The sequence below is a fragment of the Mastacembelus armatus genome, chromosome 14 (genome assembly GCF_900324485.2).
Source record: "Mastacembelus armatus chromosome 14, fMasArm1.2, whole genome shotgun sequence".
Lineage (NCBI taxonomy): Eukaryota > Metazoa > Chordata > Actinopteri > Synbranchiformes > Mastacembelidae > Mastacembelus > Mastacembelus armatus.
Genome location: NC_046646.1, coordinates 19,632,344 through 19,660,302, shown reverse-complemented (window position 1 = coordinate 19,660,302; position 27,959 = coordinate 19,632,344). Strand labels below are relative to the sequence as shown.

The following is a 27,959-nucleotide window of genomic DNA, read 5'->3' as shown; positions in this document are numbered from 1 at the left end:
ACAGCAAACATAAAACAACCAACCAGTATTTATTTTCTTCCTCATAGTTAATACAATTCATCATCATCTTTATCTCATAAATACAGAAATCAACAGGAATACAGTGTGTGACAGGCATACAGTAGTGATGTGAAGCAGTACCACTTTATCGTTACACCTCAAAAAGCATGCATACATTAATCCAAACAAACCAGACACAAGGAATCAGGTTAATTTCTGCAATTAAAGCAGGTATGAACATCAGATACACATTATAGATGATATAGATGATGAATTTTTCAGGGTGGAAATGTCAATGACAAATGACAAAATAATGTATAACAAATATCTCCAGGAGCAGATGTTTTATGTGTGTTCACTGTAAATGCTTTAGCAGATCACGTCCAAAGATATGGCACATTTTGGTTTTAACTTTCACAAGATCTTGTCATGAGGAAGGAACACATTCTTTGTCCTCTAAAAAGGAAAATCCAGTGTCCAAATACTGAATAAAAACTTACACAACCACACAAAACACTATGTGCAATAGAGTTACAACAATCTGACACATCTTTTAAATAAATAAAATAGGTAGACAGAATCAAAATAATACTATTATGTTAAGACCGACTGAAAAATATTACTTTATCATTTGTTTTTAACATGGACAATTTCAATCTCAAATCTGACAGTTCTCCAGGAAAATATAGGTACTTAAAAAAAGAAATTACAAAGCCCCAAAAGTCCTGAAAGATATGTCTTTACCCTTCACACACAAGAGAATAACTTGTGCACACAAATTATCAACCTGATACAAAAATATGATGTTTCAGGACTTCAGGGTCTCAGTAGTAAAACCTGTTTGTTCTTGTCCTTCTTTCTCACTGTAAGACACATTTGTCTTTGTTGCTGTATTTTCTCCGTCTCATCTCGAGACCGCGCTCCAAACGCTCATCCTCCTCCAGTGCCCTACACATACAGATACATATCACAATATAACGCATATGACACTAAATCTCAGCTTTTTGTACTCAGGCCTGTATCTATTAATATACAGTAATACATTCAACTGAACTACACTGAATGAACTACAATGTCATGTTCATCTTTTTGATTAAAATTTTTTTAACGTTTTCCCTTTTATTTTAGGAATTCACCAGCTCCCTCCTGGGGTTAGTTTTGTCTTTCCCACACACACTCACCCTCTCTCCTTGGCATCAATATCTCTGATGATTTCATCGCGTTGGTTGACCAAAGACACCAGCTCCTGCAGGAGCAGCTGCTCCCTCTGCTGCTGAGCAGACGACTTCTGCCAGTCTGCAGGACAAACAGCAGAACTTTACACTAAGGTTCATATAATCATGGACAAAGGGGAAGAGGGGAACGGGTCAACAAAACACTTTTACTTTATGTGGTATTAACTCACACTTGTACTCTTATTATCCACTTGTCAGTCAACTGTAAATACTTTTTACTGCACATGTATGTTTGCTTAGCTAAATGACTTGAATATTTCTATCACCACTGTTGGCTGCTAACCTTCAATAGCCATCATGACTCGCAGCTCTCTGGTCAGAAGCTCAAATCTCCGCTCTAGATCCTGCTCCTCTTGCCTGTAGACGCAGCCAATAATAGGGCAAGTAAAAAAAAGAGTGTGTAGTAAACTCTACGTGTATGTACATGTGCTTAGTGTTTAGTAGTTACAGTAGCTCCAGGTTGTCCTGTCTTCGGATCAGAGCGTTTTTCTTGTTCACCAGCATGAACCACTCCTGGATCAGTCTCTCCTCCTCATCACGGTCACTTCCTGTATAAGTAGAAATAGAAAGGAATGTTTACCTACAGCTGTTTAAGTTGTTTTAGAAACTGACAGTAAATGGACAGTTAACGTAGATTTTGAAGTTAGATGTGCTGCAGCTATATTTGTAGGTTGCACATCGTTGCAAACTACAAATATAGCTGCTTAATACCTTTAGCTCTAGTGCTACCCCTCCTTTTGCATATTTGACTAGGTCTCAAGATGTCTTTAGTGGTTAGGTCTGAAGACTACAAATTCGAAAATGAAAAAGTTTCTAACCAAACCGTTAGCAGACCAGTTGCATTGTGGGTAATTGTGGGTAGAAGAATAAACAAAAATGAAAACAGTAATTTAGAGATAATTGCAGCTAACAAACAGTTCAGTTTGCTTTGAACTTTGCAGGTGTGGGTGTATATGGGTTTGTAAAACTGCCCTATGCAGGAAAAATCTCTTCACATATTTAAAGCTGTATTTTATTTTATTTTAACATGTAAGATGTTAAGTGTGGAGCGTTGTTACAGCTACTTGGCTAACCAAGGCTAATACGGGCCTACTTGAGTTTGGATGGATGTGCAGTGCACAAATAGCAAAAGACCACCCAACTTCGTGAGCACCTCACCTGTTTCCATGAGGCTTCGTAGGCGTCTTTCTACCACAGCAGCTCTGCTGTCGATGTGCTTCTGCTCCGTCTCCAGTGCTGCCAGTTCACTCAGCACATATTGGCTGGTGTCCTGCAGACACTGACCACAGGCCCCATCACACACACATGCAGCCGCATGCAAACAATCACACATGAACACAAAGACAGAAACCAGAGGAAAGGAGATCAAAGGAAAGAGGGAGTCAGGAGGTAGACAGGAAGAGGGAACAAGAAAACAAGCAGCACCAGAAGAAGAAGAGGGTCAGAAGATTAGAGAGAGACCAAAAGGCTAGAAAATTACAAACTGTTTATGCCTTTGTAATGCCTTATTTAGTGTCAGTTCAACAGTTTTTTGTACAAGAGAAAATTAAATGTGATTTGGTCATTTCTGCAGCTTAGGCCAAATACAGCAACTTCTTTAGCTGTTTATTTGATTTGATCCAAAGAGAGTATACGGTCTGTGACTTGATCTGAGAATGAGAGGCAAAGATAAAGAAGAAGCAGAGAAGAGAACATGTAAAATGAGGTTCCAAGAACTGACCATTGTTTCTGCTTCTTGCTTGGGAGGCTGGGTCTCAGCTGCACTCTGCAACTCTGCACAGACAAGGACAAATTACAGTGTAAAGAAACGACAGAGTGAGGAAGGAACAGGGCTTTCAGTTTGACAATGTTAGACATGTTGTGTACCCACCTGCATTATTAGTGCTTTGTGTTGCAGAGACTGTAATTTTTTCTTCATCCTGGAGACAAAAAACATGGAACATTCACACAGTAACTATCACAAAGATGACACATTAATAAAGAGCTTGTGACAGATTTTCATCTAGAGTTGAATTTAAAGCCTTAAACATGTTAAATGTTAATTTAAATCTTATTAAATGTTCAATAATCAGCTTCATTTAAAAAAAATTCAGAAACAGTCACCTGAGTGGATCCAGATTTCACTGGTTTGGTAACCGCCCTTGGGGGTGGGATGGGGGTTATAGCCTTGTCCACTAAAAACAAAACAAAAATACAAAGTTGGATTTTAGGAAACTGATCTTGAAAAGCTGAGAAAACAGCACAGATATGAACTCTCACCAGAAATGACATAAACTGATGTATCTTTGCTACACAATATTGTACTCATGCATACTCTGCTGGTATCTTTGGAAACCTTGGGAAACTTACTAGAATCTTAATGGAGGTTCACTGAACTTGATTTAATGATTTGTTTATCCTTCCTTCTTGTCTCCTTAGCACAAACTCTGTCACTTCACATTCCTAAGTTCCCAAGAGACATACTAATGCTTCCCCTTTCTTTCTTTCTTTTCTGCTGTCCTGGTTCTGTTTTTGCTTTATTTTGATATTTCTCTTTCCTCTTTTTTTGGAATTTCCATGGAATCCAACATGTCTTATGTATAAGGATTAAAACCTTGGGATATTGCCAGGAATTTAAAGCACTGTATGTTTGACTAAACAGTTTGATAGTGGCTAAAGTGGCTAAAATCTGCCTTCAAGACAGATGAATGGATGATGGACTGATACCTTTAACTGGTCGTTTGGACCTGGGTTGGGGGACAACCAACGTGCTGCTTCCTCCTTCCTCCAGACTCACTCCCTCGTTCAGTCTGGCCATGCAAAAAGCAGCAGCATCGACATTAGTGGGAGCAGGACCAGAAAGGGTGAGGCCGTAGCTGGACTGGCTGCTGTTGTGCTCTATCTGCAGCACGCTTAGCTCCTGGTTGGTGAAGTGCGAGCGGATCTGGCTGAGGTAGGTCATGACTATGAGCCTGTCGGGCACTGACAAAAGAACCATGTCGGATGGCTCCAGCAGGCGAGAGATACCCAGTGCCTCAAAACCATCAAATGCCTGATGTCAGAGAAGAGAGACATCATCAATAAAGAACAGTGGTTACAACAATGATGTCAACAACACTATATGTGCCAGTACGAGTATCATTTATTAAGACCTTGAAAGATTTTTTTAACCAGTGACAGGCAACACACAAATTACCAGAAAGCCACTATGGAAATATTTTTATGTGAATATATCATTCAAACAAATAAAAACCCAATCTAATTCGATTTTTGCCTCCTCACTTTAATAATTTTATTATTCAATGTGCTCTGGTGACATGGTCCTCTGATTGTCCAGTTGTCTATTACTATGTTTCCTGTTTCAGTTTGAAACAACACATTATTTGAGTGAATTTACTGCTACTGTCTCAGAAACAGCATCATTGTCAAAGGTCATGTAACAAAATGATTGAAAATAGAACTTTTCTTCTGCTTTATCAATTAATGCAATTTCTGTTAATTAGAAAAACGTTAACACTAAAGAGTTTAGTTGCTGTGAGGAGCTGAATCGAAATTTCACCCTTACCTTTTTGTTGTTCATCTTAATGTCATGAGGGTCTAACTGGTCAAAATCTCTAATGGGACAAAAAGCAGAATAGATATGCTGAGAAGATACCACTATATTAAATTAAATGTTTAGCACTGAGCTGACATTCTTAATCAGCTTTCTGTGCAACTTAAAGCTTAAAAACCGAATGCACAAAAATGTATCAGTTACAAAACTCAAACAAATTCAAAATCCTGTACATTTTATCCGGATGGAAGTGATGTAGGATGGCACAGAAGGCCAGGCCGTTTCTCCAGGACGTGCTGAAGTTTGTGACCTTCACCCCCTTGTACCGGCTGGTAATATTCTGACACCACTGGAGCAGCGACTGGCTGGAGTTCACCAGGCCCTGGTGGAGGAGGAGAGTTCAGTTTTGTTCGTTAAGTTGTTCATTGTGAGATAAAAACATGTCAGAGTTGAAATGCACATCAATATTCCGAATATTTACCTCAGCTGTGTCATCCTTCCCATCAGCCTCTTCTCTGACAGGTGGAACTGGAGCAGGGGTCTTCACTTCAGAGGTTTCTTCTTCTTGTAATGTAGGAAGTCGAGATGTCACCATCTCACAGTGATGGAGAGGAGCACTGGGTTTCTTCTCTACACCATCAGGGAGGTCTGCAAACTGGTGTTTTACCCTACGAGGAAGGAGATAAAACATAAAAAGATATGTAAGAGGTGATGAACAGAAAACAGACTTTGTTTAGCGGGAGAAAGGAAATCATCCAAGCAACCTGGTACCAGCATCATCATTGGTGATTTATAGATTTGAGCAACAGATGCAAGTTGTTAACATGACAAGAGGGTGAGCAGATCTCAACAGTGTTTGGAGGCATGACAGGAGTCCAGACCTGGAGACCTAGATTTGAAACATCTGCACCAAGAGGAGACACTAAACAGTTGCCTATTCATATTTTTTAGATAGCCACAATTCAAGAAGTGCACTTAAAACCACACAGCACAGCAGCCCCATGCATTTATTCAGCAATACATACAAACTACGCACACAACTACTACTACTACTACTACTACTACTACTCAACTTTCATGTCCTCAGTTTTAGGACTTAAAAGGGGACTGAGTATTGCACTGCTATGAAGTTGGGAGGACTTGCAAAAGTGTCACCAAACAGATGAAGATTTCTTGATATTTAAACTCATTCTGGATCTTCTTAGTTCAAAAACTGCTGAATCCTCCATTTACCATAATGCAGTTCAGCAGCCTGCTAATTGGCCACGTCTCACACACAAAGGTTGTAAAGTGGGTTAGGAATATTGTCTCAGATTTCACATCTGTTTCGAAGGCTCAGCTGACTCGACATGGTGAATAAATTTATCCTGACTTGTAAAACTGGTGGAATTAACATGTGACTCAAGTTAAAGTCACAGCTGTGCATAACACACCCCAAAACATGGACAGTGCTTCACTGTCATTTAACAGCAGTATAAGCTGACACCTCATGCTGACTTACACATCCTCCTCTGGCTCCTCTGCCTCAGTTAATGATATTTCCTGCAGGGCATCAAAGCAGGAAATAATTGAGCACTGACTCTGATCAGTAGGTTCTGAGGGGTTGTCGGATTGGCTTTTGGGCTCTGTGGCCTCACTGTCAATATCACCAGGGGCAGGGATAAGGCGCTTCATACTGCGAGGGCAGGAGGCAGGGGATGTGTCACCTGTCAGCTGACGAATTTTAGCCAGTAAGAATTTCTCTTCCTCTTGGAGCTGCTGTTCTTTGGTGAGATTGGTGTGATTGGGGGTACATGTCTCTGTGTAAAAGCTTTTCATCTGTGGGCTGTCAGTCTTTGAGGAGTGTATGTGCGTGGGGCTGGGACTCTTGGAGTGTTTCATGGTGTAATCATTGCTCATCTCAACCCCCTTGTCTGAATCTTTGGCCAATTTATTATCATCGTGCATCTTGCTGATGTGCACATCCATGACAGAGTGTATGTTAGCATCCCTTGGACTTGAAGGAACATGTTCTTCCTTTTCAATGGCTGCTACCTCCAGGCTGTGACCAGGTGTAGCACCTTCTTCTCTCTGCTCTTTCATTGGTTGTTTTTGTTCCTGACTGTGAAGGGGAGCAGGTTTGGTCGTACTTGTCAGGCCGATTCTTTCCTCTTGCTTAGAAACTTCGGCAAGGTTAGGCTGAGAACAGTCAGCCTGGCTGGTATGAGAGGAGGTTTGTTCGCGTTTATTTGTTTGACTGGCAGCACAGTTATGGTATTGTTCACTGAAGGGGAGGGGGGAGGGCTTCTGGGTTACAGCAGCGGTTGTGTGGCCTGGTCTGAAGACAGAGAAGAAGATTTCAGAGCTGAACAAAAAGACTGAAGTGCTTTTCACAAAGCTGATCACCAACAGATTCAACCGCATTGACCTTGTTATGCTTATTTGGCTTTGAGAACATACCACTATTCATCTCATGAAGCCAGGGGGTGATTCTGTTAACCTCACATAGGCCAGAAGAAATTCAAGCAATTCAAAGAAATTCAAAGAAAAGGCACAGTGCCATTCTGAAAACTGAGGCTAAAGCATGATGCTGGGGGCTGTTAAAGCAGAAAACCTGAAAAAAAAAACAGCCAGATATGTTTTTTTTTTCCAGTCCACACTCTACACAGTAATCTCATGACTGCCTCAAGCTTTCCAAATGTCTTGACATCCCCCACTGTTTGGATGAGAGTTTCTCCAGACCGCCACAAATTTGATGAGACAAGAGGTCTGGCTACGTGCGATTATACCAAACTATGAATGTTAGAGGCATAAAAAAATCTGTGACTCAAAGCCAAACACCAAATATAAACATGCTCCAGTATTTACTGAACAAACTAATCTATTCATCAGTGCCACTTAAAATGCAGATGAGCATTAAACAAATATAAGGAGCCATGTGACATTCCTTGATGTTATCCATGTAGACATCACAGACAGAAACACACAGGAGATGCAGATACATCCACTGTTCCCCTACTTCGTACTTAAAGAACTGTTGCCTAAATCCTTTTTTCTCAAAGTACAAAGTAACACACAACAGATATACAGGACAGACTCAGTGTGAGGGGCGTAAGACAGATTGCATAGTTCACCACACAAGAAAAACTGATCACAGTGCTATAAATCAGGGGTTTTCTAAGTCTAGGCTCATAATTCTTCAGGGGATGTAAACAGGAAACATAATGCCACCATGGTTTCAGCAAGTTACACTGTGGGTTTCATTGTGAGCCCTGTTATTTTTAGAGGCACGCTGGCACCATTAGCCCATGGCTATACAGACATCTATCATTAGATTACTTTGAAACTAGAGAAAGTTTAGAAATGTGAGGATTCTACACACTTTTTTGGATGCTTATTCGAAACTGTGTACTCTGAGAAGGAGGTATAAGATTTGAGGCAAATTGCAGCAATCAGGCACAAAAGGATTTAATGAACCTTCATTCTCTTGGGAGGTATACTTTGTAGTTTGAAAACCTCTGCCATAATGCCACCCCCAAGGCAAAATTTAAAGAGGAAATTACAGTTTTCTTCACAAACAACATGTTGTTTGGGGGAAGACATACATGACTCATACTACAACACAGAATTTTTCTTAAGAAAGACCTGCAGGAAAAGGTCAAGCCACTATTAAACAAGGGATGCCAGTATATATTTCTTCCCTGCAGATATGAGTGAGTTAAGTCTTAGTTACTTAAGGACACAGAGTCAAAAAGCCACAGGCACAGTCCTCTAACTGCAAGATGCAAAATGCAGGTCTCTCAAAAACCCAACTCCTACCCAGTTACTCACCTCCCTCTCTCTCTGCTGCTATGAATCCCCTTTACCCCCTTACTCACCCTGTCTCCCCTTCCATGTACAGCTCAGCCAGCCAGATGGAGCCGAGATCCTCATGTCCTCTCTCATACTCCACCTCCTCATCCTCCTCCTCTCTCAACCACACTGGGATGGCACCAGATTTAAGGTTGGGTTTTTCCTTTTTAACTGATTTCAGACCAGATGATTTATCTGCAGCTACAAAGTCCTCAGGTTTGTGTGACGCTGAGGTGAGTTTATTTGTTGGTCTGGCTGCAGGGACAGAAGCAACTGGTCTGGGAGAAACCAAGCTGGCTTCAGCATTAGGAACGACTATGTTCTCCTCATCATTGCCCTGTAGGGTCTCATCATATGCAATATCATCCAAGTCTGCCTCCCTCAGTGGCGGCCAGTCATTTGGTTGGTTCTTTACAGCTTTGTTTTTGCTTTGGACTGATGGGGAGCCAACAGTTATCTCTTGTCTCTTTTGTAGTTTCTCTTCATTGCTATCATCATCCCTTTGCATCAGCCTGCTCTGTGTGTTCTTTTCCATCTCCAACTTCTTTGCCATTTCTTCTTTTTTCTTTTCTTCCTCATATACCCTCTGCTTCTTTCTTTCTTTCTCTGCCTTTTCCCTCTCCTTCCTTCGTTTGTTCTCTAGTGCTTCCCTCTCTTTTTCCAACCTTATTCTCTCCTCTTCCTGTTCCCTCTCCATCCTTTCATACTCCTTCCTCTCCATCTCTTCTTTCTCCCTTTTCAGCCTCTCTTTAGCCTCCTTTTCCCTCTCCACCCCCTCTTTCTCTTTCCTCTCTGCCTCTTCTCTCACCTCCCTTTCTGCCCTCTCCTCCTCTCTCTTCATAGTTTCTATTCTTTCTTTCTCCCTTCTCTCCTTCTCATGCTCTCTCTCCTTCTCCTGCTCACTGGCTGCCAGTCTCAGACTTGCCACCAGACTCAGCCCATGAGTCTCCTCTGAAGGTGAACACTCTGGTTTCTGAGCTAATTCAGTGTTGGAAATCTTCTCTTCACTAATTGTCTCATTTTCTGTTGTGTCAGAGAAGGCTGTGTGTGGTGAAATGCCCACACCACCAGAAATCAAGGGGTTTTCATCTGGCTCTTGTAAACATGGTTGATCTTCATTATTTAAAAGGAGGCATGGTTGTTCTGCAGAGAGCACAGGATGACTCGCCTCACTGGATGCAGTTGTGTGCAGGATGGAGGCCACTGTCTCATAGCTAAAGGAACAGACACGAGGGACAAGAAAACTCTGAGACAGTACTGACCCCAAAGTGACCTGGGTTTGTGTGTGTGTGAGACAGAAGGCCAGACAGCATGCTTGATTAAGTAGCTCCTTCTCAGACTTTGCTTTGGTGCTTGTCCAGAGTGTCATACGAAAGCAAACATTTCTTGGTTGCTAAACTGACTGAACCCGAACATTATTTGCTAGTGCTCAAAATACTAAAGCCTATTAGCATTTATATCACCCCTAAGGGTTAAAAACAGGTACAAGACTTTCTGGTGTCATGCATGTGAGAGCACAGATCAGCCAGAAGATAGATACACACCTAAATGATAAATATGCACAAGACATGTTCTCAGGGAAATTATTAAAATCATGTAAAAACACATTGCAATATTGCTTTTTCATCTAGACTATATAAAACTGCAACTTTTTACTTTCACTTTCTTCTAAAAACAACTGACAATAATGACTATGAGTTAAAATGTGTGTTTACTGCATGACTGAGATGCAACATGTGTAGGGATATTTTACTGTATTCGACACAAATCACCCAAAGGTTGTAGCTACTGCCAACATACACCTACTGCGTCTAGTCTTAGCTGACACAAATAAAAGTTTTCATTCTGTGTCACACCTTAAATAATTTGGCCACACAGGCAGGCAGAGACTCACCCTCTATATAACACCCCGGCTACTGCTGACATGAAGCCACCAGGCGGCTCCTTCTGCTGCTCCGCAACACACACGTCTGCCTCAGTGTGGACACTACCACACATTAAACATACACACACACAGAGTTTACTCTTGTTAAAAGCACTCATGAAATCACTTCCATTTGTTGAACAGCAAAGACAGAGGTTGAAATGAAGAGAACAGCATCAGATGGGGTTAATTGTAGCTATTGAGTAAGCACTGGTTAAGCTACCTCAGAGGAATGTTTGTCAGTACTCGTGCAGGTGTGTGAGTGTGAACAAGAGACATGTCACGCCATGCTGCAAATGCTGCAAGGAACCGTCACTGACTCACCCCCCTTTTCCACCCTCCTCCTGCTCCATCTCATTCTTCTCTTCAGTGTGCTCACTACTTTCCATCCCATTTTCCGCTTCTGTCTCTGCTGTGGTCTCCTCCACAGCTGCCCACAGCTGCTTCTCTGCCTCGCACACTGGTTCCTTATTGTTGATGATACTCTCCTGACCACCAGCCATGACATCAGCTGGTTTCTCATCATATGCTCTCTCCTGCTGTGGTTTTCCTGACAGCTGGAGAACTGGCTCCAGCCGCAGTCCTGGGTCTGGCTTTGAGGGCAGCAGCGGCTCCAGGACCACAGCCGTGCTCTCAGCTGTTGGTTTGGGGGAAACCTGAAGTGAAATTGTTGGTTCCATGCTGGGTCCCTCTGGATCTTTGGGCTCCTCTTTAACTGATGGTGCACTGGGTTGAACAGTAGGCGGGACTATGTGATGTGATTCTGAGTCTTTGGCTGTAATTGAATGCTGTTCCTTTCTGTCAGGGACGTCTATCTCAGCAGCACTTTCTCTGTGTGAGAACATAAAACACATGGGAGATACAGCCATTACAATTTCACATTTACTAACTGCATCATAATGAAGCCAGACCACAGACCATCAGCGAGGCAAATGCAGACAGACAGAGAGATAAAGCAAAGCAGACAGACAGAGAGATAAAGCAAAGCGGACAGACAGACAGATGTCCCCTCATCCATTCTTACCCTCTGCACAAAGGTTTTGCACCATCCTTGGCAGAGATTTTTTCACGTGTATCTTTCCCACTTCTCCCTTCTAGCACTTTCCATAGAGGAGTCTCTGCATCACACAGCCTCTGCAGAGGTGGCACCAGGGTCAAGACCTCTAAGGTGATTGGTTTATCTTGAGCAGAGGGCTGAACAGAGCGGCCTGAACGGATGCAAGGTGAAGTATATGTGGGAGATATTTGGTTTTCTGGGACAACAATGTTGGATAATGAACCTTCCTTTACGAGATAGAACTGCCCCAGACTGGAGTAAGGGGGAAAGAAAGAGGAAAACATGAAACAAGGAAGGGGGATAGGTGCAACAACATTAATGAAACGGCAGAAAAAATAGTAGGGGGTGGGTGAGACCATGAAGCCCATTGATACTGGAATCAATACCAGTATCAATACTTTGCCAATACTGGCATCTTGGAAACATGTCAGGATTTATGAGGTGAATCCGTCATTAATAGGCTGCTTCTGAGTAGATTTTATCAATACTGATTTTTCTGAACTTTCTTTTGAGTGTTCATCAAATATAATTTTAATATCACAGATGTGTATTGTGTAAATTCTCTGAGCTAAGGCATGCACACACAAAGAGAAAGCAAAGTGTTCACTAAAAAGGCCCAAAATTCTTTTGGTATTAATCTTTTTCAAAACAAGATTTCGTATGGGTGGTGTCAGTACTGTGGAGATCATTCTGTCCACCCCTACCAGAGAGACAATCAGACAAGTCTCACACGAGCAGAGAATCACAAAACAATCACCAAAGAATAACAGAGAAATAATTCAAACAGAAAAGTTGACTCGTTTAGATAATCTATAGTTATATTTCAATATAGAGGGCTAGAAGTGATTGATTGATTTTATTTGGTGATTATGAAAGCAATAACAATCAACACACACACACTGATTTTTATGTCAGTGCTGTAACTCACCGCTCTTTGGAGTTTACAGAGGCTGAGCTTGGTGTATTAACCAACTGAGGGGTTGTCTCTCCTGATTGTGGTTGGTGGAGAATGTGTGACTGTAGCTGCTCGGGTGTAACACTGGTTTTGTCCAGAGGAGGGAGCTGGGGAGCAGTAAGTAGGAGACTGGGAGGAGGTGGGTGGGTGAGGCTGGGTGGAGTTGTGCTGATGTGCTGAGAAACCAGCAAAGAAGAAGAAGAAACCTGAGTTCTCATCTTCTGTTTGTCCTCATCCGACCTGTTGGCCTCTAGACTGCAGACCGGCGCCTCCTTCCTCCTCTTGTCTTCCTCCTTCCTGAATCTTCTCGCCTCCTCCGTTCTTCTTTCCATCTCTTCTTTCTCTTGCAAAAGCTTCTTTTTCTCATCTTCCTCTTTCTTTTTCATGTTTTCTTCCTCCTTCATTTTCCTTTCTGCTTTCTCTTTCTCCGCTTTCTTTCTCTTCTCCTCCTCTTTTTTCTTCTCCTCTGCCTCTCGCCTTTGCTGTTCTTTTTGCATTTGTCTCTTCTTTTCGTCTTCTTCCCTCTTCTTCCTCTCCTCATCCTCCTTTTGCATCCTTTCCTTTTCTTTCTGCTCCTTTAAAAATGTTTCTTTCCTCCTATCCTCCTCCTCTTTACGTCTTTTTTCCTCCTCCCTTTTCCACCTTTCCTTCTCTTCTTTTATCTTCTTCTCTATCCTTTCTCTCTCCTCCCTCTCCTCCTCTTTGAGTCGTCTATCCTTTTCTTCTGCCTCCCTCTTTCTTCTCTCCTCTTCTTCTTTGACTTTTTTTTCCTCTTCCCTCCTCTTCTTCTCTTCTACTTCTTTTTTCATTCTCTCTTCCTCTTTTCTCCTTTCCTCTTCCTCTTTCCTTTTCCTCTCCTCTTCTGCTGCCTTTTTCTTTCTTTCCTCCTCTTGCAGATGTTTTTTCTCCACTTCCTCCCTCTTTCTCCTTTCTTCCTCTTCTTTCATTTTCTGTTGTTCTTTCTCTTTTTCCTCCTGCAAGCGTTTCTCCTCCCTCTTCCTCCTCTCTGCCTCCTCCATGAGCCTTTTTTTCTCTTCCAGGCCCCTTCTTTTTTGCTCCTCAAGCACCCTCCTCTCCTCCATTCTTTTCTCCTCCTCCTCCTTTATCTTCTGCATGAACCTCTCTCTCTCAAGTCTCCTCTCCTCCTCCCTCTGAAGTTTTATCTCCTCTTCCTCCAGGAGTCTTCTCTCCTGATCTGTTTTCCTTCTCTCCTCCTCCCGTCTTCTCTTCTCTTCTTCCTCCCTCAGCTGTTTATCTCTCTTCTCCTTCAGGAGTCTTTCCTCCTCTTGTTTCCTCCTTTCCTTCTCCTTCTTGACCTCCTCCTCCTCTTTCAAGAACTTCTTCTTCTCCTCCTCTTTCAATCGCTTTTTCTCTTCTTCATGTTTCCTCTTCTCCTCCTGCTCAAGTTTCAGGAGCATTGCTTTTTGTTCATCCTCCTTCTTCCTCCTTTCCTCCTCTTGTATTTTTAGAATTTCTTTCTCCCTCTGCTTCTCCTGCTCTGCCTTCACCATCTCCTCCTTCACTGTTGCTGTTTCCTTTAACTCCTTCATCTGTAATGGTTTTGCTCCACAGGCCTTTTCATTGGGTTTCTGTTCAAGACTGCAGAACAGATAAACAATTATCCTTAATCCTAAATTTCTGTGTGTGTGTGTGTGTGTGTGTGTGTGTGTTTTAGCATTGACAGGTCCATGAGTTCATATTTCTTTTTTGCAATTTCTTTTGAATTTTCTGGATCTTGATTTTATCTGCGAATACAGATACTCACCCTGGAGGACACCTTTTGATAGTATCAAGCTTAGACTCATCCTCTTCCAGAAACAAGCCCCCTGATTCTTGACACTGGTTAATTGACTCAAAGATGATGTCATCAAAGTCAGGCTCAGGCTCAGGTTTTGCCAGTTGTGGCTTTTTGCTCTTAGACGTGCTAATAATACTGTGCATCTCATTGTTTGGCTTTTTCAAATCTACTTCCCCCTGGACATTAGGCTGTTTGGGAGTGATAAAAGCAGCTACAACATTCGTGGAGGGCCGCTGAGGGGTGGAGCTCTCATAGCCAGAGAAGGGCCATGGTGGGGGCGGGGCTATGATCAGCTCTGAGCGGGGTTGGGCAGTACTGGGGACAGAAATAATGCCAGTCAGCCTCAAGAAACAAATGGGTGAGTGTCCACAAGGGTGAGCGTGCAGGAGGTGATCTGAGGCAAGAAAGACGAGCCGTCGATCAAATTGCAGGCTTGATTTGAATGTTAGAAGCGCGGTATGAAACATTCTGCAAGCGTTAGCATGTGTTAGCATCAAGAAAGCACAAACACCAGCACAAAGCCACCATGAAGCATCCAGCAGCTGATGATCAACAAGTCTTTTGATTCTTGATCAGCCTACATGGATGAAGTGTTCATCAGCTGCAAGTTTGCCTCAGCACTACAGTGGTTTTCTTGGAATCATTGAACCATAATGGGTTTGATAAGGTGCAGATGAACACAAAGAGTACCCCAGAATGTAAATTGGATGTAAATTGCAGGAAGGAATGTGTTTTCTTACCAATCTGTGATGTACCTCAAGTGCCTTCACCACATTAATGTCCATGTCACAGCATAAATAGCACAGAGATTGCTGGATTTGCAGGCGAAATCAACAGCTTAAACTTAAAAATCAATTATAGAAATAGGCTTATTTGCTTTTTTTGCAAAGAGGTAGATGATACGATCAATACTGCTCATATGCAGATCTGGGAATAAAGCTACAGCCAGCAGACAGTTAGTTTAGCATAGAGGCTGGAAACAGCTGGGAAATCGCCACCCAGCTCAGTCCAAAGGTGACTAAATCCTCCTGTCAGCACTTTCATCGCTCAGAAACATACATACGTCTTGTTTGCTTAGCGTGTGACAATTTGTGATTTTATATAGTTATATAGGAGAATTTTTCCTTAAGTGTTGCCAGCTTGCAAGGCAGTGGAGAAGGAAGTCACTGCATGACAATCAGTCCTACACATAGTAAACTGCTATACAAATAAGACCAGCCAAAAACCTCTTTTTCATCCTGAGCTAGGCTGTTGGTGGTAGGATTATATTTAGAGTGCAGTTATCCATCCTTTCATGCATACCATGATGAGAAAGTGAAAATGCTAAATGTTTAACTCTTCCTATAAGCAATCATGCACTCTCACGCAGGCAGTCCTTTTCAGCTTGTACAGATGTCTCTGCTTCATGACTCAGTTCATGTTAAGCACTTTAATGTTAAGCACTGCCACTAGTCTCCTCACAAACCAGTCCAAGGACAAACATATCTCTATGGTGCCAAACCAAGCAATCTAAAACACACTTGTGATATCGTCCCATGACCTCACCTGATCTTGGCTGGTTCAGCTTTGCTTTCTGTGGTGGCTGACTTCATGTCTTGGGCTGGTCTATTTGTCTGGTTGGATATTCTCATGTTGGCCACATCGTCATTTTTGCTCTGAGGGTTTGGACTTGGTTCTTTGCCTATAAACAAAGAAAGGTCAGATAACAAATCAAACTCCTGCAAGAATAAAGGGAAAGTTTGGTCATTACCGCTTCAAGACTTATCAAATAGCACGAGGTTATTGTCTTGGAGGTAGAAATAAACTCAGGTGTTGTGTGATTCGGTGGTTGGTATACCTGACTGACAGGAGCTGATCTGAGCAGCAGGAGCAGAAGGAGCAACAGTGAGCTGAGTGTAAGGAGAAGAGAATAAAACAGAGGTGGAAAGAGAAGAGGAGCGAGGGGGCGAGGAGCGTGGAAGGGAGGCAGGAAGGGTCGGAACCACTGGGTCACAGAGAGCATCCAGATCAGGACTACTCAACAGAGGGACAGGGGTGATGTTGGCTCCAATCAGAGCAGAGCCAGATGGCAACCACGCCCCATCTACACCTGCATAAACCAGAGCGGTGAAAACAAAACGGAGATGAGATGGAAAAAGTGTGGAGCAGGATAGTTTAAGATAAAAATTGAAAAAGGGTGCGAGAGGGTTTAAAGTCTAGATAAGCAGTAAAATAAATGTTAAGATGATTTAAAAAATAGAAACAAGAAGGGAAATCTGAAAGACAAGACAACTGAAAGCAAATAACATAGTGACATTATTGGAATCATATTCAATATGTTACCTGACTCTGTGGTAGTGGGGTGAAATTTGGGGTCAGGAAGTGTCAAAGGCAGAGGAGGGACATCAGCAGAGAAAGGTGAGGGAGAAGAGGGGCGGGCGATTGACTTGACAATCTGAGGTCTGAAAATGTGGGAACGAACTAGTAGAAAGAACAGAGGGTGAAAGATATAAGCAAAGACTCAAGGCCAATGAACTATTTAAGATTTGAGATTTGAAAAGAACATCAGCAGTAGATTTGCATTAGTTTAGTCCAGATATTCAAAGCAGAGACAGACCAGGCACTGAAGTAGGAACATCTGCAATGTGAACCTCTTGGGGGCGCCGTTGATGTGTAACAGAAGCTGAGGGGAGGCGAGAGAAGTAATGAACAGAAGAGAAATAAAGAACAAAAACTATTTATAGTGAGTAAGAGGAAAAAAGTGAAAGGGAAACAGCAGAACTAATGATGTATCACAGAGTTTACTAAATGTATTACACCACAGAAATGATCTTCATCTGTCAGTGTTTGCAATGGTCTCTGAGCAGAGAGAAGGAAACTACAGTTTGGCTTAATTTAGCATAGTGTAAGTAGTGATGCTGTCAAAGTGACCAGAATATTATTACTATAGTAATAATATTATTACTATTATAATATTAAGTAGATTCAATGGTAAACTTTATTGATGTCCACTAATTCCAAACAGCTTGTTTGGTCATTCATTCTTATCTCCTCTGAGTGTATTTTGTAAGGGCATGGGCAGTCTAGATGAAATGAAGAGTACTGTATTACTTATTATGTATCTCTTAGTATCATTAATTAGATCGTTTTATGTATATTCTGAAAAATGATAACATGTAAGGTCTGTTAGCATGGATTGAGAAAAGCTTCTGAATGTGTTTTATCATATGGCAGCATGTTGTATCATGTAACACTAAAAAAGAATTGAACAGGTCTATTTGATTCAACACTTACACTTTCCTATACTTCATACTAAGCAATCTTTGAACTTTGAAGGATATAACAAAATGGCCATTAAAAATGTCCCCAAACAAAGAGGTAAAACACAAAAACAAATTCAAAATGCACAAAACTTTTCTTCGTTCTTGTTGCCTGAGGTGCTGCAACATTAGCTGCACGTTCAGATAGTCAACACACTGGTGTCACAGTTAAAGTTCTGATATCATGACAACTTCATCATGCATACATTTTCCTCACAACACACATAAGCAGTACAGCACATACTGTGTTCAACTTTGTAAAGTAACATAGGCATGAAGTTAAATCGTGTGGAAACCAGACCGTTATGCATAAGGATCAGTTAGTGGAAAGCATGCAGCATGCCTGTGTGCCAGCCAGCCTGTCGGTACCTTTCACTGAGCCTGACTGGAAGATTCTGGGCAGAGAGGGAGGCTGAGAGAAGGTCCTGGTGAGTGGGGGGTGAGTGGACGTGGGCTCTGAGGACAGAGTGTCCTTTAGGGGAGTGGAGGATTTGGAGGTAAGAGGTTGGGAGGTGGTAGAGATGGGCTTATGGGTCAGAGTAGTGAGACAAAGCTTTTGGGGCTGTGTGGATGATGCTGTCATGATTGTCTCAGTTGATGACAACACATCGGAGGGAAATTCTGGAGTTACAGAAGTAACAGCTGTCACAGGTGAACTTGGAGGCTTAGAGAACGGGTTAGATGGTGTAGTTGGATGTACAGGACTTTCATAGTAATTGGATGTGTGGAGATTTGAGGGAACAGAGGGAAGTGTTGAAGAAGGCTGCACTGAGGTAGAAGGTGAAGTAGACACAGATTCAGAGCATTTAGGGGGTGGAAGATGGGGGGACGAGTCATCTGTGATTATGGGTATCTCAGAGGATTTGGGTGTTTGAGGATTTGCAAGAGACACATCAGAGAGAGGCAGCACAGAAGAGGCACTCTGGATTGAGGGAGTGGCTGCTGTGACCTGGGAGCTTGGAGGATTAGGTTGTGAGTCACATAAAGCAGAAGACTCAGAAAGAAAAGGGTTGCCAGATTTTTTATGCTTTGACCTGGGTGAGGGCTGAGGGGAGGGTCCAGGGGAAGGCTGTATCCCTGACTGGACAGGGGCGCTGGAAAAGGGGTGTCGGGAATGACGGGGTGAGGGGCGAGGAGCGCTAGGTAGTGGAGGGCGGGAGTGGATGACAGGGCTGGGAGGACCGCCAGTACCTCCACAGGCTGATGAATAGATGGAAGGATGGTTGGATGGATGGATGGATCAGTGACAGGAAGGTTTCACAGAAACAAACACATTGAAAAAGACAGAGGGAAAAGTTCATGAATTATGAATGGAAATGAAATAATGCTTGTGAAAATTTGATTATTGATGGGTTCCCATGTCAGTTGACTGTGCTACTGTCATGAGGATCATATGATTCATTTGTTTGACTGGTTTCAAACAAAATATAGAACTGTAATGGAATTAAACACCATTTAAATCATTTACTTTCATTCATCCTCATCATTTCACTATACATAAGGACACTGCACCTCAACCTTCAACTTAATGGCTCAACCATCACTGAATTTCCTATGAATTTACAACCCTGCAATAAAAAAGAGGGAGATGTAGTTCCTGTTCAGGCTGGAGGAAGTGACAGCAGCTAGCAACAGAAAAGGAGGAAATATACCTGGGGCTGGAAAAGTGAGTCCAGTAGAGTTTCGCTTGTCAGGTGGAGGGGGAGCAGGACGATTTGGGCGAGTTAGAGTGTGTGGAACTACTGCAGCAGCCAGAAAAGAGTAGAGCAGAAGGAATAGCAGAGGAAGAAAGATCAGCATGTAAAGAATCCACGAGAAGATCAGAGAGAGACAGACAGTGCTGGTGTAAACCTGCCTACCTGCAGCAGTCACAGACTTCTTGTCCTCCTCTTCGTCGCTCTCGTTGAAGTCGTCCAGGTTGCCGATATCTGTGGGTTTGACGCTCATCAGGCTGGCCAGGCTCTGCATGTCTTCATCACTGAGGAATAAGGACAAACTGTTGTCACATCGTCACTACTTTATGAAACTCTCACAGATCACAGCCCCATAACTATCAAACACCCCTTCTGACAAATAATAAAGTCAGCATATCAAAGGGGTTTGACCTATTAGAAAATATTTTTAAACCTTTTAAATAATTAATTAATAATAATTATTGATATCCAAGGCAGCCTTTTGAAACTACTCACGTGGCTTTTCCCTCCCGAACAAAAACACATGACAGTGACAGCTTCAATGTGGCATCCACTACTTTGACAGAGAGCGGCTTCAGCTTCAGCAGCAGGTCAGTCTGGGTTGGCGTTGGACTGGCAAACCGCTTCAGGTTGATGTCTGCTGATGCCAGAACTTTACGATGGCCCTTGTTCTCCTTTACAGAACAAACAAACAAAACATGATACAAATGAAAAAATCTGACAAAATTGCATACTGAACTCTGATGACTATATTCCAGGTATATATTCATTTGGTCATTTCAAGAAAGCATATAATTAATTCACTATTAGCAAACAGAGATACTTACACCCTCAAGGACAAAGGTCCACTCTTTGTCCTCAAACTCATCTGCGTTGGCCTCCTGAAGAGTTGAGAACAAAGTTGGAGTTTATTTAGTGGATCTACACATTTTAAATTAAAAAAGAAATTGTGTCTAACGTCTGACTGCTAGTGTATGTGTATATTCTGTCACTCACTAGGCAGTAAATCCTTTACTGCTTGTCTCCAACACAAACGTTTGTGAAGCAGCTTCTTCATTATTACCACAAAAACAAGATTGTGGATGTTGACTAATGACTAATGAAATAAATTTGTTGAAATAACCCTGTTAAACCTGTTACCAAGTTGCAAGCTCTACTTTTTTGTAATATTTGGCATTAGAGAGCCATAGCAGGATAAAGTCCCCCCGGAGGTTGTTCATATCTTCACCACCTGCACATACACTACCTTGAAGAGTGTAACAGAGATGTCAATGTTCTCTGGTACAGGCCACACTACCATGCCCCTGTAAGGGTTCTTGATTCCAGGCTGCCAGCTGTGGAGCTGCACAACAAACAACACATTAATAAGACTTGTCTGTGTGTGCGTGTACACTCAGTTGGCAGTTAATTAGGAACACCTAGCTAAAACGAATGCAGTCTAAAGACTAGAAACAGGACTGTTGCATGTCTGTGTGGTTTCGGTGGTTTCACCTTGGAACACATGCGTCTGTTCCTTCTGGTCCACACCACCCTCACTTTGTCTGGTTGCCTACAGAAATGCACACACACACAGATCAAAACACAGCAATAACACCTTTCTTTCAATTTATTACATACTTTGTTCTAAAAAAGCACAAAACTAGAATCATTTTCTGACATTTCATCAAGTGATTCTCCAAACAAAGTGGCCATTACACAAATGAGACAACATAAGGTCTAACAGAAGGTCTTATGACTCCCATTACTGGATAATAATGCCTTGGAGTCAAAGACAAGGCGCTGGTGTGTGTGTTGCCTTATTTGTTGGCACACATGTTCATTTGACTATCTGCAAATATTTCTAAAGCTGTAATCAACTGCATGTGCATGCAGGCCGCTGTAATTAGGCCACACCCTTCATGTACAAGACGTGTCCATTTGAATATGTGTGTGTTGGTAAAATTTCAATATATATTTCCATTGTATTTTCATCTGCAGCACAGGAAGTGAAACAGGAAGAGGCAGAAACATGTGACAGTTTATCTGAATGTGAGGTGTGCCTCTTAACAGGAAGAAGGAACCCCCTTACCAGAACAAAACACACACATACATGCATGTATATTTACATGACATTCTGGTACATAGTAATAACACAGCATTCTTTTCCGGTTTCACTGCTATTTACAAATATATTTCCTTTACACATCTTCAGAATAGTAACTGCAACAGTTTATAAATGTTTAATACTGTCTCAAGTTCCAGTGATCTGTGTTCAAGTGTAGCAAAGAGGGCTGTGTGTGTGTGCATGTGTTTGTGTGGTATGTGTGTTAGGGGGTCAGGAGTGGCAGCAGAAATAGACTGGCAGCAACAGAATGGGGAGAGTGGAGGGACGAGAGGAAGGGGAGAAGACAAGAGCAGCAAAACATAAGGAAACAAAGTTGGCGAGAAACTATAATCAGAAACGCAAAGACACAAAAATGTCTGGTGAGCACAGTAACAATGGGCAGTGGAAATGGGTTGTGACTGGTTTTACATGGGCAAACATTAGTGGTAATACAGTCAAATAACATGTAATTACTCAACAGTGTGACTGAGCAGACAATTGTTTGTTTTCCAGGGCTGACTAGATTATCCTCCAGCACACAGGCTTTTGTTGTAGTAAAACACAACATATACATTGACACCACCAATAAAATGAACTTTACTAACTAACGTTGTTCTTGTTTTTGTCAGTGGAATTGCAATGTGGAAATTAATTTTATACAAAGTCTTAAATGCATCTCAGCTCTTGAAGAGACTCATAGCACCAAATTAGAGCAACCCCCCAAATAGCTGAACACAAACATGTGACTTGTGACTGGCCAAAAGGTCATTTTTTGCCTCTGATGGGATGATTTGATCCTTAAGCACCTGAAACCTCTGACAGTGAACAGAGACTAATCACAAAACAAAAGTGCTTGATTTTTAAGTAATATGACTGCCCACTGTTTCCTCACTTCCTCCTTCCCGCTCTCCTCTTTCTCTCTGTGGTTACTGACTTTAACATCCATGTTTGAACAGCGCAGAGGTAAAACAGCAAAAACTGATTTCACCACTCAATAAGTGGGAGTTGTCTTTCTTTCAAAATCACAGTTTCCCTTTGCTTCGTCATGTCCAGACAACACCAGACCTCTGCTGCTGATAAAACTTCTGTCACCACAGGAAATGACCTGGTCTGTGTTTCTTATCATCATCACATAATTATACCGTCTTATAAAGTAATCTGGACAGATAAAAAGACGCAGTGTGGGCCAAACAAACACGTGGGCAAACGTGTTAAATGTACTAGATCAACATTACCATAAATATTTTAACTCATGCAAGAATTAAGAATTAAGTTTTCAAATATTTTCAATATTCCCTGATATTAAGGCTTCAAAAACCTTTAAGCCAGTACCCTAAAACTAGACTGGCCTGATTTTGTGTGTTTATTGTTATGTCAGTGCATGTCAGCTAAATAATGGTCCATGCTGCATCACCTGGACATCTCCCAACTATTTTGTATAACCGGAAATTGCACAAGAGGGGAAAGTATTACAGGGCCTGAGCTATAGAGCTATTTGAGTTTGTCTCTAAAATGAAACAACACTGAGACAAAGGATCCTAATGTGTTTGTAATGACAATTTATGAAATGTTGATGCTGAATGTCAAACTTTATATCTTGTTCAAAGACTAGCTACAACTTAGAGCACTGGGTCCAATTGTCTGTGCTGTATATATTCTCCAGTTTAATGGGAAATGACTTATTAACAAGGCATTGCCAACACTAAAATGTTTGAAAGTCTGCTAGTGTTATGTGTTGACCTGCTTGGCTGCTGTTATAAAACATTAGTCTCTAAAGACCAGTGACCCTAATGGAAGACTGTTTACTGACACAAACCTCATCGATAGACGGGTCGGGAATCAAACCCACAGTCGCAGCACATGTACATGAGTGAGAGAGGCCCTCATCCTTCTCAGTTATAAAATCAGCAAACGTTCAGAAAGATAATAAGTCAGTGAAACGGGACAGGGAAGGGAATCGTCTCCAAACTCACCATTTCTGGTTGCACTCCAAGACGAGTTCCTGGTAAGACGCCACAAACTGAAACTTTGAAGCCTTTTTACCAACTCGCTGCAGTCGTTTCCATACCGAAGTCATAACTTTCTGTGGTAAAATAAACCGAGCAGACAGGAGAAAGAAGGAAATCACACAGTCCTGCGCTCAACAATAATCCAACTTTGTCCGCTGCTCTGTTCCTTAAAAGGTCCTCTCCTGCTGCTGAACCTCACACAAGCTGCGACGTGCGCTCATTGGCAATAAATTGAATTGCGCACGCAAAAGTTGGAAATATCTCCATGTAACGAACAGAAACTGTGGTGTCGGCTACAGAATTTGTTATTATATCCGCAGCAAAGAGGAACCGGTTCCGCCCTGTCATTCACACACACACACACACACACACACACTGTAAACGCCTGCTGTGAAGCTAAAGTTTCAACCCAACAACTGCAGGAGCTCTCATTGACAATTTCTGTCTCTGGCACTAATCCACATGGACACCGTGCAGCTTAGTCAAGCCTGGGGTCTGCTGCCTCCAGAATGAGTCCACCCTCCCTCTTTGTGACAACAGACGGAGTGAGACACGATATGCAAAGTGTCTACTGATGCAGCAGTATGCAAAGTGCTTTATCTCTCTGAGTGAAGGTATCTTTTCAGTCATACCTGTAGACTTTGATCCTGACTGTCACTGGAACAACCTTATCTGACATGACTATTACACTTAATCAGCTCTGCAAACTCACAGCTCCTGCAGGCTGCAAGACACACTAGCTGTCACTCAAATACATGTAGCTTTTTTTTTTTGTTTGTTTTTTGAGCTCATGGTTATAACTCTAGTCACTTCCTGAGTCTTAGCTGCGTCATCCAAGTCCCTCCAGAAAAGTGTGTTTCATCCAGTTAATTAGAGGGGAATAGTTTCCACAGAGAGAGAGGGCCAACTGACTGTGTATGTGTGAAGCTAGGTCACAGCACTGGGATTTTCCTCAGTGAGAGCAGGAGTGTATTTTTAGGTGGGGGAAACAGGGATGAATGGATGGACAGAGGCAGCTGGGGTGGAGGAGAATGGAGCAGCAGCAGGGGGAATAACTCCCTCATGACTCAGAGATTGTCTAATATTACACTGTTTGTCCAGCATTAAGTGGTGCATCATTTCTCTAAGCAACCCTGCACACTACCTCACCAAACATGCATCTATGTCAGCCACTTTACTGATCTATCTGCAGCTGCCTTACACCATATTTTACGCTTTGGATCTAACACCAACCCGTGAATGGTTAACACTAAAGTGTCATTTCTGGCCTTGGTGAAACTGTTCTCTTCCATTCATTGTTTTCCAGAGGAAGTGCCCACACTAACATCTTACAGTCCTTCACCGATCTCCCTGCTGACATCCATTCTGGTCTCATGTCCATAGATTTTAATAAACAGTTGCTGTAGTATACAATACAGTAAATAAGGGCTGTGACAATAATAGCAATAACTAGGTGTGTTATTCTTTAAAAAATCATCCAGGGCAGAGGCAGAATGATGCAAAACTAGAGCGAGACAGGTGAGAAGAAATACAATCAGTTAAAAATCCACATTTGCATTTAGCTGATAACCCAAACCACAAAAATATCCATTGTCCTGAAGAGACAGACCCACGGATCTATAGTTAAACTCAGACTGTCAGAGACAGACGGGCAGATATAGTCTAACTATACCCATAACACATGTTGATTATAAATAGAGAACAGCATGAGACTTTCTTCTCCCCTCCATTCCTGCTCTCACCACAGCAAGTGATCTTCCTCATGCTGCTGCTTTCAACATGACTCAGAGGACGAGGTCTGCAGAGGAGAGGAGGAGGCCTCTCTTGGCTGGAGATACTGTGTCCCCTGTTGGTCATATTTTGCAATATCATCCTCTGATTGTGTTTAATTCGAATGCAGGAATACATGCTGTGTAATAGAATATCTTTCTTTCACATTTTGATAAAAGTAATTTCCTGGCTACTCTAAGTAGGAAAATACTTCCTACTTAGTGTCTAGACAGAAAGGGACATTTTCCTCTAATTCTATTTTTAAATTATAAAAGTATTTTCCCCCCTTGTGTTGTTATGAGCTTGGAGTAGTAATGTAATCCGAAGGTTCACACTCACATTTATAGACAGCTAAGTGTCCATATGACTGCTGTGTCTGCGCTTCAAATCTTGACTTTCCACTATGATGCACAAAGGTTATTCTGCAGTCATTTTACAGCTTATTAATCAGAAAAAGCCAAACTGCGGAAATGAATAAGCAAATATCTAGTTTGACACAATAACATGATTTACAGAAGAAATTTTGGGGAATTTAAAATGTGTACTCTGACAGATCTGAAACAAGACATGAATGTTGCATGACAGGTGAAATTAATTTACTCATTTCACAAACCATTGACTCTCAAACTTTCCTAATATTAGACCCTGGTTAGATCACGTACCATCATACATTACCCACAAATCATGACATGTAGCGATCTAGAGTAAATACGTGTTGCAACAAGAACATATAAAACATTTACTGCACTGTACGAACTTGAAATGATTCCTACAAAGCTGAACTGAACCCTGACATCAGGTTGCAGTGAAGCAAATACATGTCCAAATGTAAATGGGTCCATTAGCAAAGGGCACATATGTCACTGCTTAGGTTGAAGGTGCAAAGTGTAAAATGTGAAAGACAGCGGCATCTATTGGTGAGACTGCAGACTGCAACCTTCTGAGCACTCCTCACAACCCACCACACAAGGGAGGGCACAGTGACCATCACGTTTAGTTTAGCCAGTTTGATCATCCTGGGCTACTGCAGAAACAAGGCGGCGCAACATGGCTGCCTTTCTGAAAGGAGACCCGCTCCCAATATGGATTTAAATGTCCAAAGACCATTCTAAGTTTAAGAAAATGCAATGTTTGGTATTTTCTGGTAGGGACACACTAATGGCAACATATTTACAATTATATTCCATTTGTGCTAATAGATCACTCTATTACACACTTACCTTAAAAACATTTCCAACCACACTAATGCAATGTCAAAGAATTTCTTGGTTGAAAAACTGGCAGATAGATGCATATTACTGTCAAACAGGCGCTGAATGTGAAGAGTATACATAAGGATATATATGTATATACATATAGATTCATATCAGCATCTTTTTCAGGGAAAATGAAAGGACTCTTTGATCCACTGATCCCTGGAGTTGCTGCTGGGTGGAGGCAAGGACAAGGAAGACAGAGGAGGCTGAGACAGAACTCCTGTCTCCTCCTCATCTTCCTCCTCTTCGTCTTCGGAGTATCCATTATCAGCACTGAAGGAGGCCTCGGACAGAAGCGAGGAGCCCTTGTACTCCTGGATGGCCTCATTCAGAGACCACATCTGGCACAGCAGAGACATGTCGAGCTGACGCAGGTTTACCTGTGGCACACAAAAACCTTAAACATCTGTCCTGGCTACTACAGACCAACAAATGTATCAGACCCAATGAAATAAAAATATCCAGAATTTCTATTAATGTCATAATTTATCTGCACTACTCATAACTTTGATACTTGTTGCTGTACCTTTAGTAGGAATTTGACTCATTTTTATTAGATGGGCAATTGAAATGATAAGATGTACCAGTGTTGCATGACAAAGCAGAGCAAACAGTATCAACTTTTAAAATGAAAACATCGGAGTGACTTAGAGGTATGTTTTTTTTCAGCCATAGTTCAATTCTCCAAATTTTCTTTCTAAAGAAAAACATATTTTTGCATTATTTATAAATTTAGAGAGACAGGATGATAAGCTGAGCACCTTACCATCTCTTTCCGCAGCAGAGCCAGCGCAGCGTCCAATCCACCCGATTTGCTGTGACCGTGCGGGGCGTCCCCGCCGCCCCGGGTGATGTCGGCCTGGATGCGCGCTCTCTTGCTGTGCACCTTCTCGATGTCCCGCCACGACCCGCCGCTGGAGTTCAGGATGCCGCTCAGGCCTTTGGGCAGCGGCGGCAGCCCCTCCACTGAGAAGACACCGCCCACCGGACTGTCAGCCGCGCTGCACCCACTGCCGTTCATCACGCCGCAGCGCTACGGTTCCTGCGTGGATCCCACAGGGAAGCGCGATCACTCTCGAGTGCAAATAAACGGGGAATCGAAATAAATGTTGTGTAGGTGCGTTTATCTTCTCCCAGCAGCAGGAGCACAGAGCTGCCTTGGAAACAGGCTTCTCAAAGGGCGCAGCAAGTCAACGCGTTCCGGTTTTGTGATTGTGACAGATCTACAGTAACAGCAGTGAGTTAATGTCGCGTTTCCTGGCTTTGTTTTGTTTCCTCTGCTTTGTGCGGGGCAGTTCACCGATAGCCCCCTGCTCCTCCCGGCACTGAGCGGTCTGCGCCACGCCCCGCTGCGATCGGTGCCTGGAGGTCTGTCAGGGGTTTGTTTAGCTGCACTTCTCAGTAGATTTACCTTTGATTCACAGGGCACATTTTAAAGTTATATTTTTTATTAATACTTAAAATTATATGTCTTTAAATGGAGCATTTTTCAGTTAATAAACTAAACATTCGCTTA

The 27,959-nt window shown here is 42.2% G+C and overlaps 2 protein-coding genes across 9 annotated transcripts; both read right to left on the bottom strand.

The window, feature by feature from the left end:
• Positions 1-10: 10 nt before the first annotated feature.
• Positions 11-23,976, bottom strand: ehbp1l1b (EH domain binding protein 1-like 1b). Of its 8 annotated transcripts, none has more exons than XM_026327729.1 (28): positions 23,382-23,973; positions 20,817-20,874; positions 20,572-20,667; positions 20,153-20,206; positions 19,821-19,999; positions 19,491-19,609; positions 19,284-19,373; positions 18,001-18,831; positions 16,929-16,994; positions 16,655-16,792; positions 16,170-16,421; positions 15,878-16,013; positions 10,847-11,353; positions 10,493-10,585; positions 8,625-9,812; positions 6,269-7,084; positions 5,249-5,435; positions 5,001-5,149; positions 4,780-4,828; positions 3,942-4,266; positions 3,339-3,409; positions 3,106-3,154; positions 2,956-3,008; positions 2,394-2,514; positions 1,684-1,783; positions 1,519-1,592; positions 1,182-1,296; positions 11-948 (listed from the first exon to the last, which is right to left on the bottom strand). In XM_026327729.1, exons 1-28 carry the CDS (start codon positions 23,483-23,485, stop codon positions 861-863), a joined length of 6,108 nt encoding a protein of 2,035 aa, XP_026183514.1. In that variant the 5' UTR covers positions 23,486-23,973; the 3' UTR covers positions 11-860. The 8 variants fall into 8 exon arrangements, with proteins under 8 accessions (XP_026183514.1, XP_026183515.1, XP_026183517.1 ...); XM_026327730.2 differs by having other exon boundaries at positions 2,394-2,505; positions 23,382-23,972; XM_026327732.2 differs by lacking the exon at positions 10,847-11,353 and having other exon boundaries at positions 23,382-23,976.
• A 1,785-nt stretch (positions 23,977-25,761) lies between these two features.
• fam89b (family with sequence similarity 89 member B) lies at positions 25,762-27,678 on the bottom strand. The gene is made up of 2 exons (XM_026328342.1): positions 27,210-27,678; positions 25,762-26,823 (listed from the first exon to the last, which is right to left on the bottom strand). Exons 1-2 carry the CDS (start codon positions 27,462-27,464, stop codon positions 26,566-26,568), a joined length of 513 nt encoding a protein of 170 aa, XP_026184127.1. The 5' UTR covers positions 27,465-27,678; the 3' UTR covers positions 25,762-26,565.
• Between the last annotated feature and the right edge of the window lie 281 nt (positions 27,679-27,959).

Coding starts and splice junctions, on each gene's coding strand:
- ehbp1l1b (XM_026327729.1), bottom strand. CDS start 23,485: ATGACTTCGGTATGGAAACGACTGCAGCGAGTTGGTAAAAAGGCTTCA. Junction 9,813..10,492: donor GCCGGGGTGTTATATAGAGG/GTGAGTCTCTGC, acceptor CTGTTCCTTTAG/CTATGAGACAGTGGCCTCCA. Junction 4,829..5,000: donor CACTTCCATCCGGATAAAAT/GTACAGGATTTT, acceptor TTGTCCCATTAG/AGATTTTGACCAGTTAGACC.
- fam89b (XM_026328342.1), bottom strand. CDS start 27,464: ATGAACGGCAGTGGGTGCAGCGCGGCTGACAGTCCGGTGGGCGGTGTC. Junction 26,824..27,209: donor CTCTGCTGCGGAAAGAGATG/GTAAGGTGCTCA, acceptor TGTGTGCCACAG/GTAAACCTGCGTCAGCTCGA.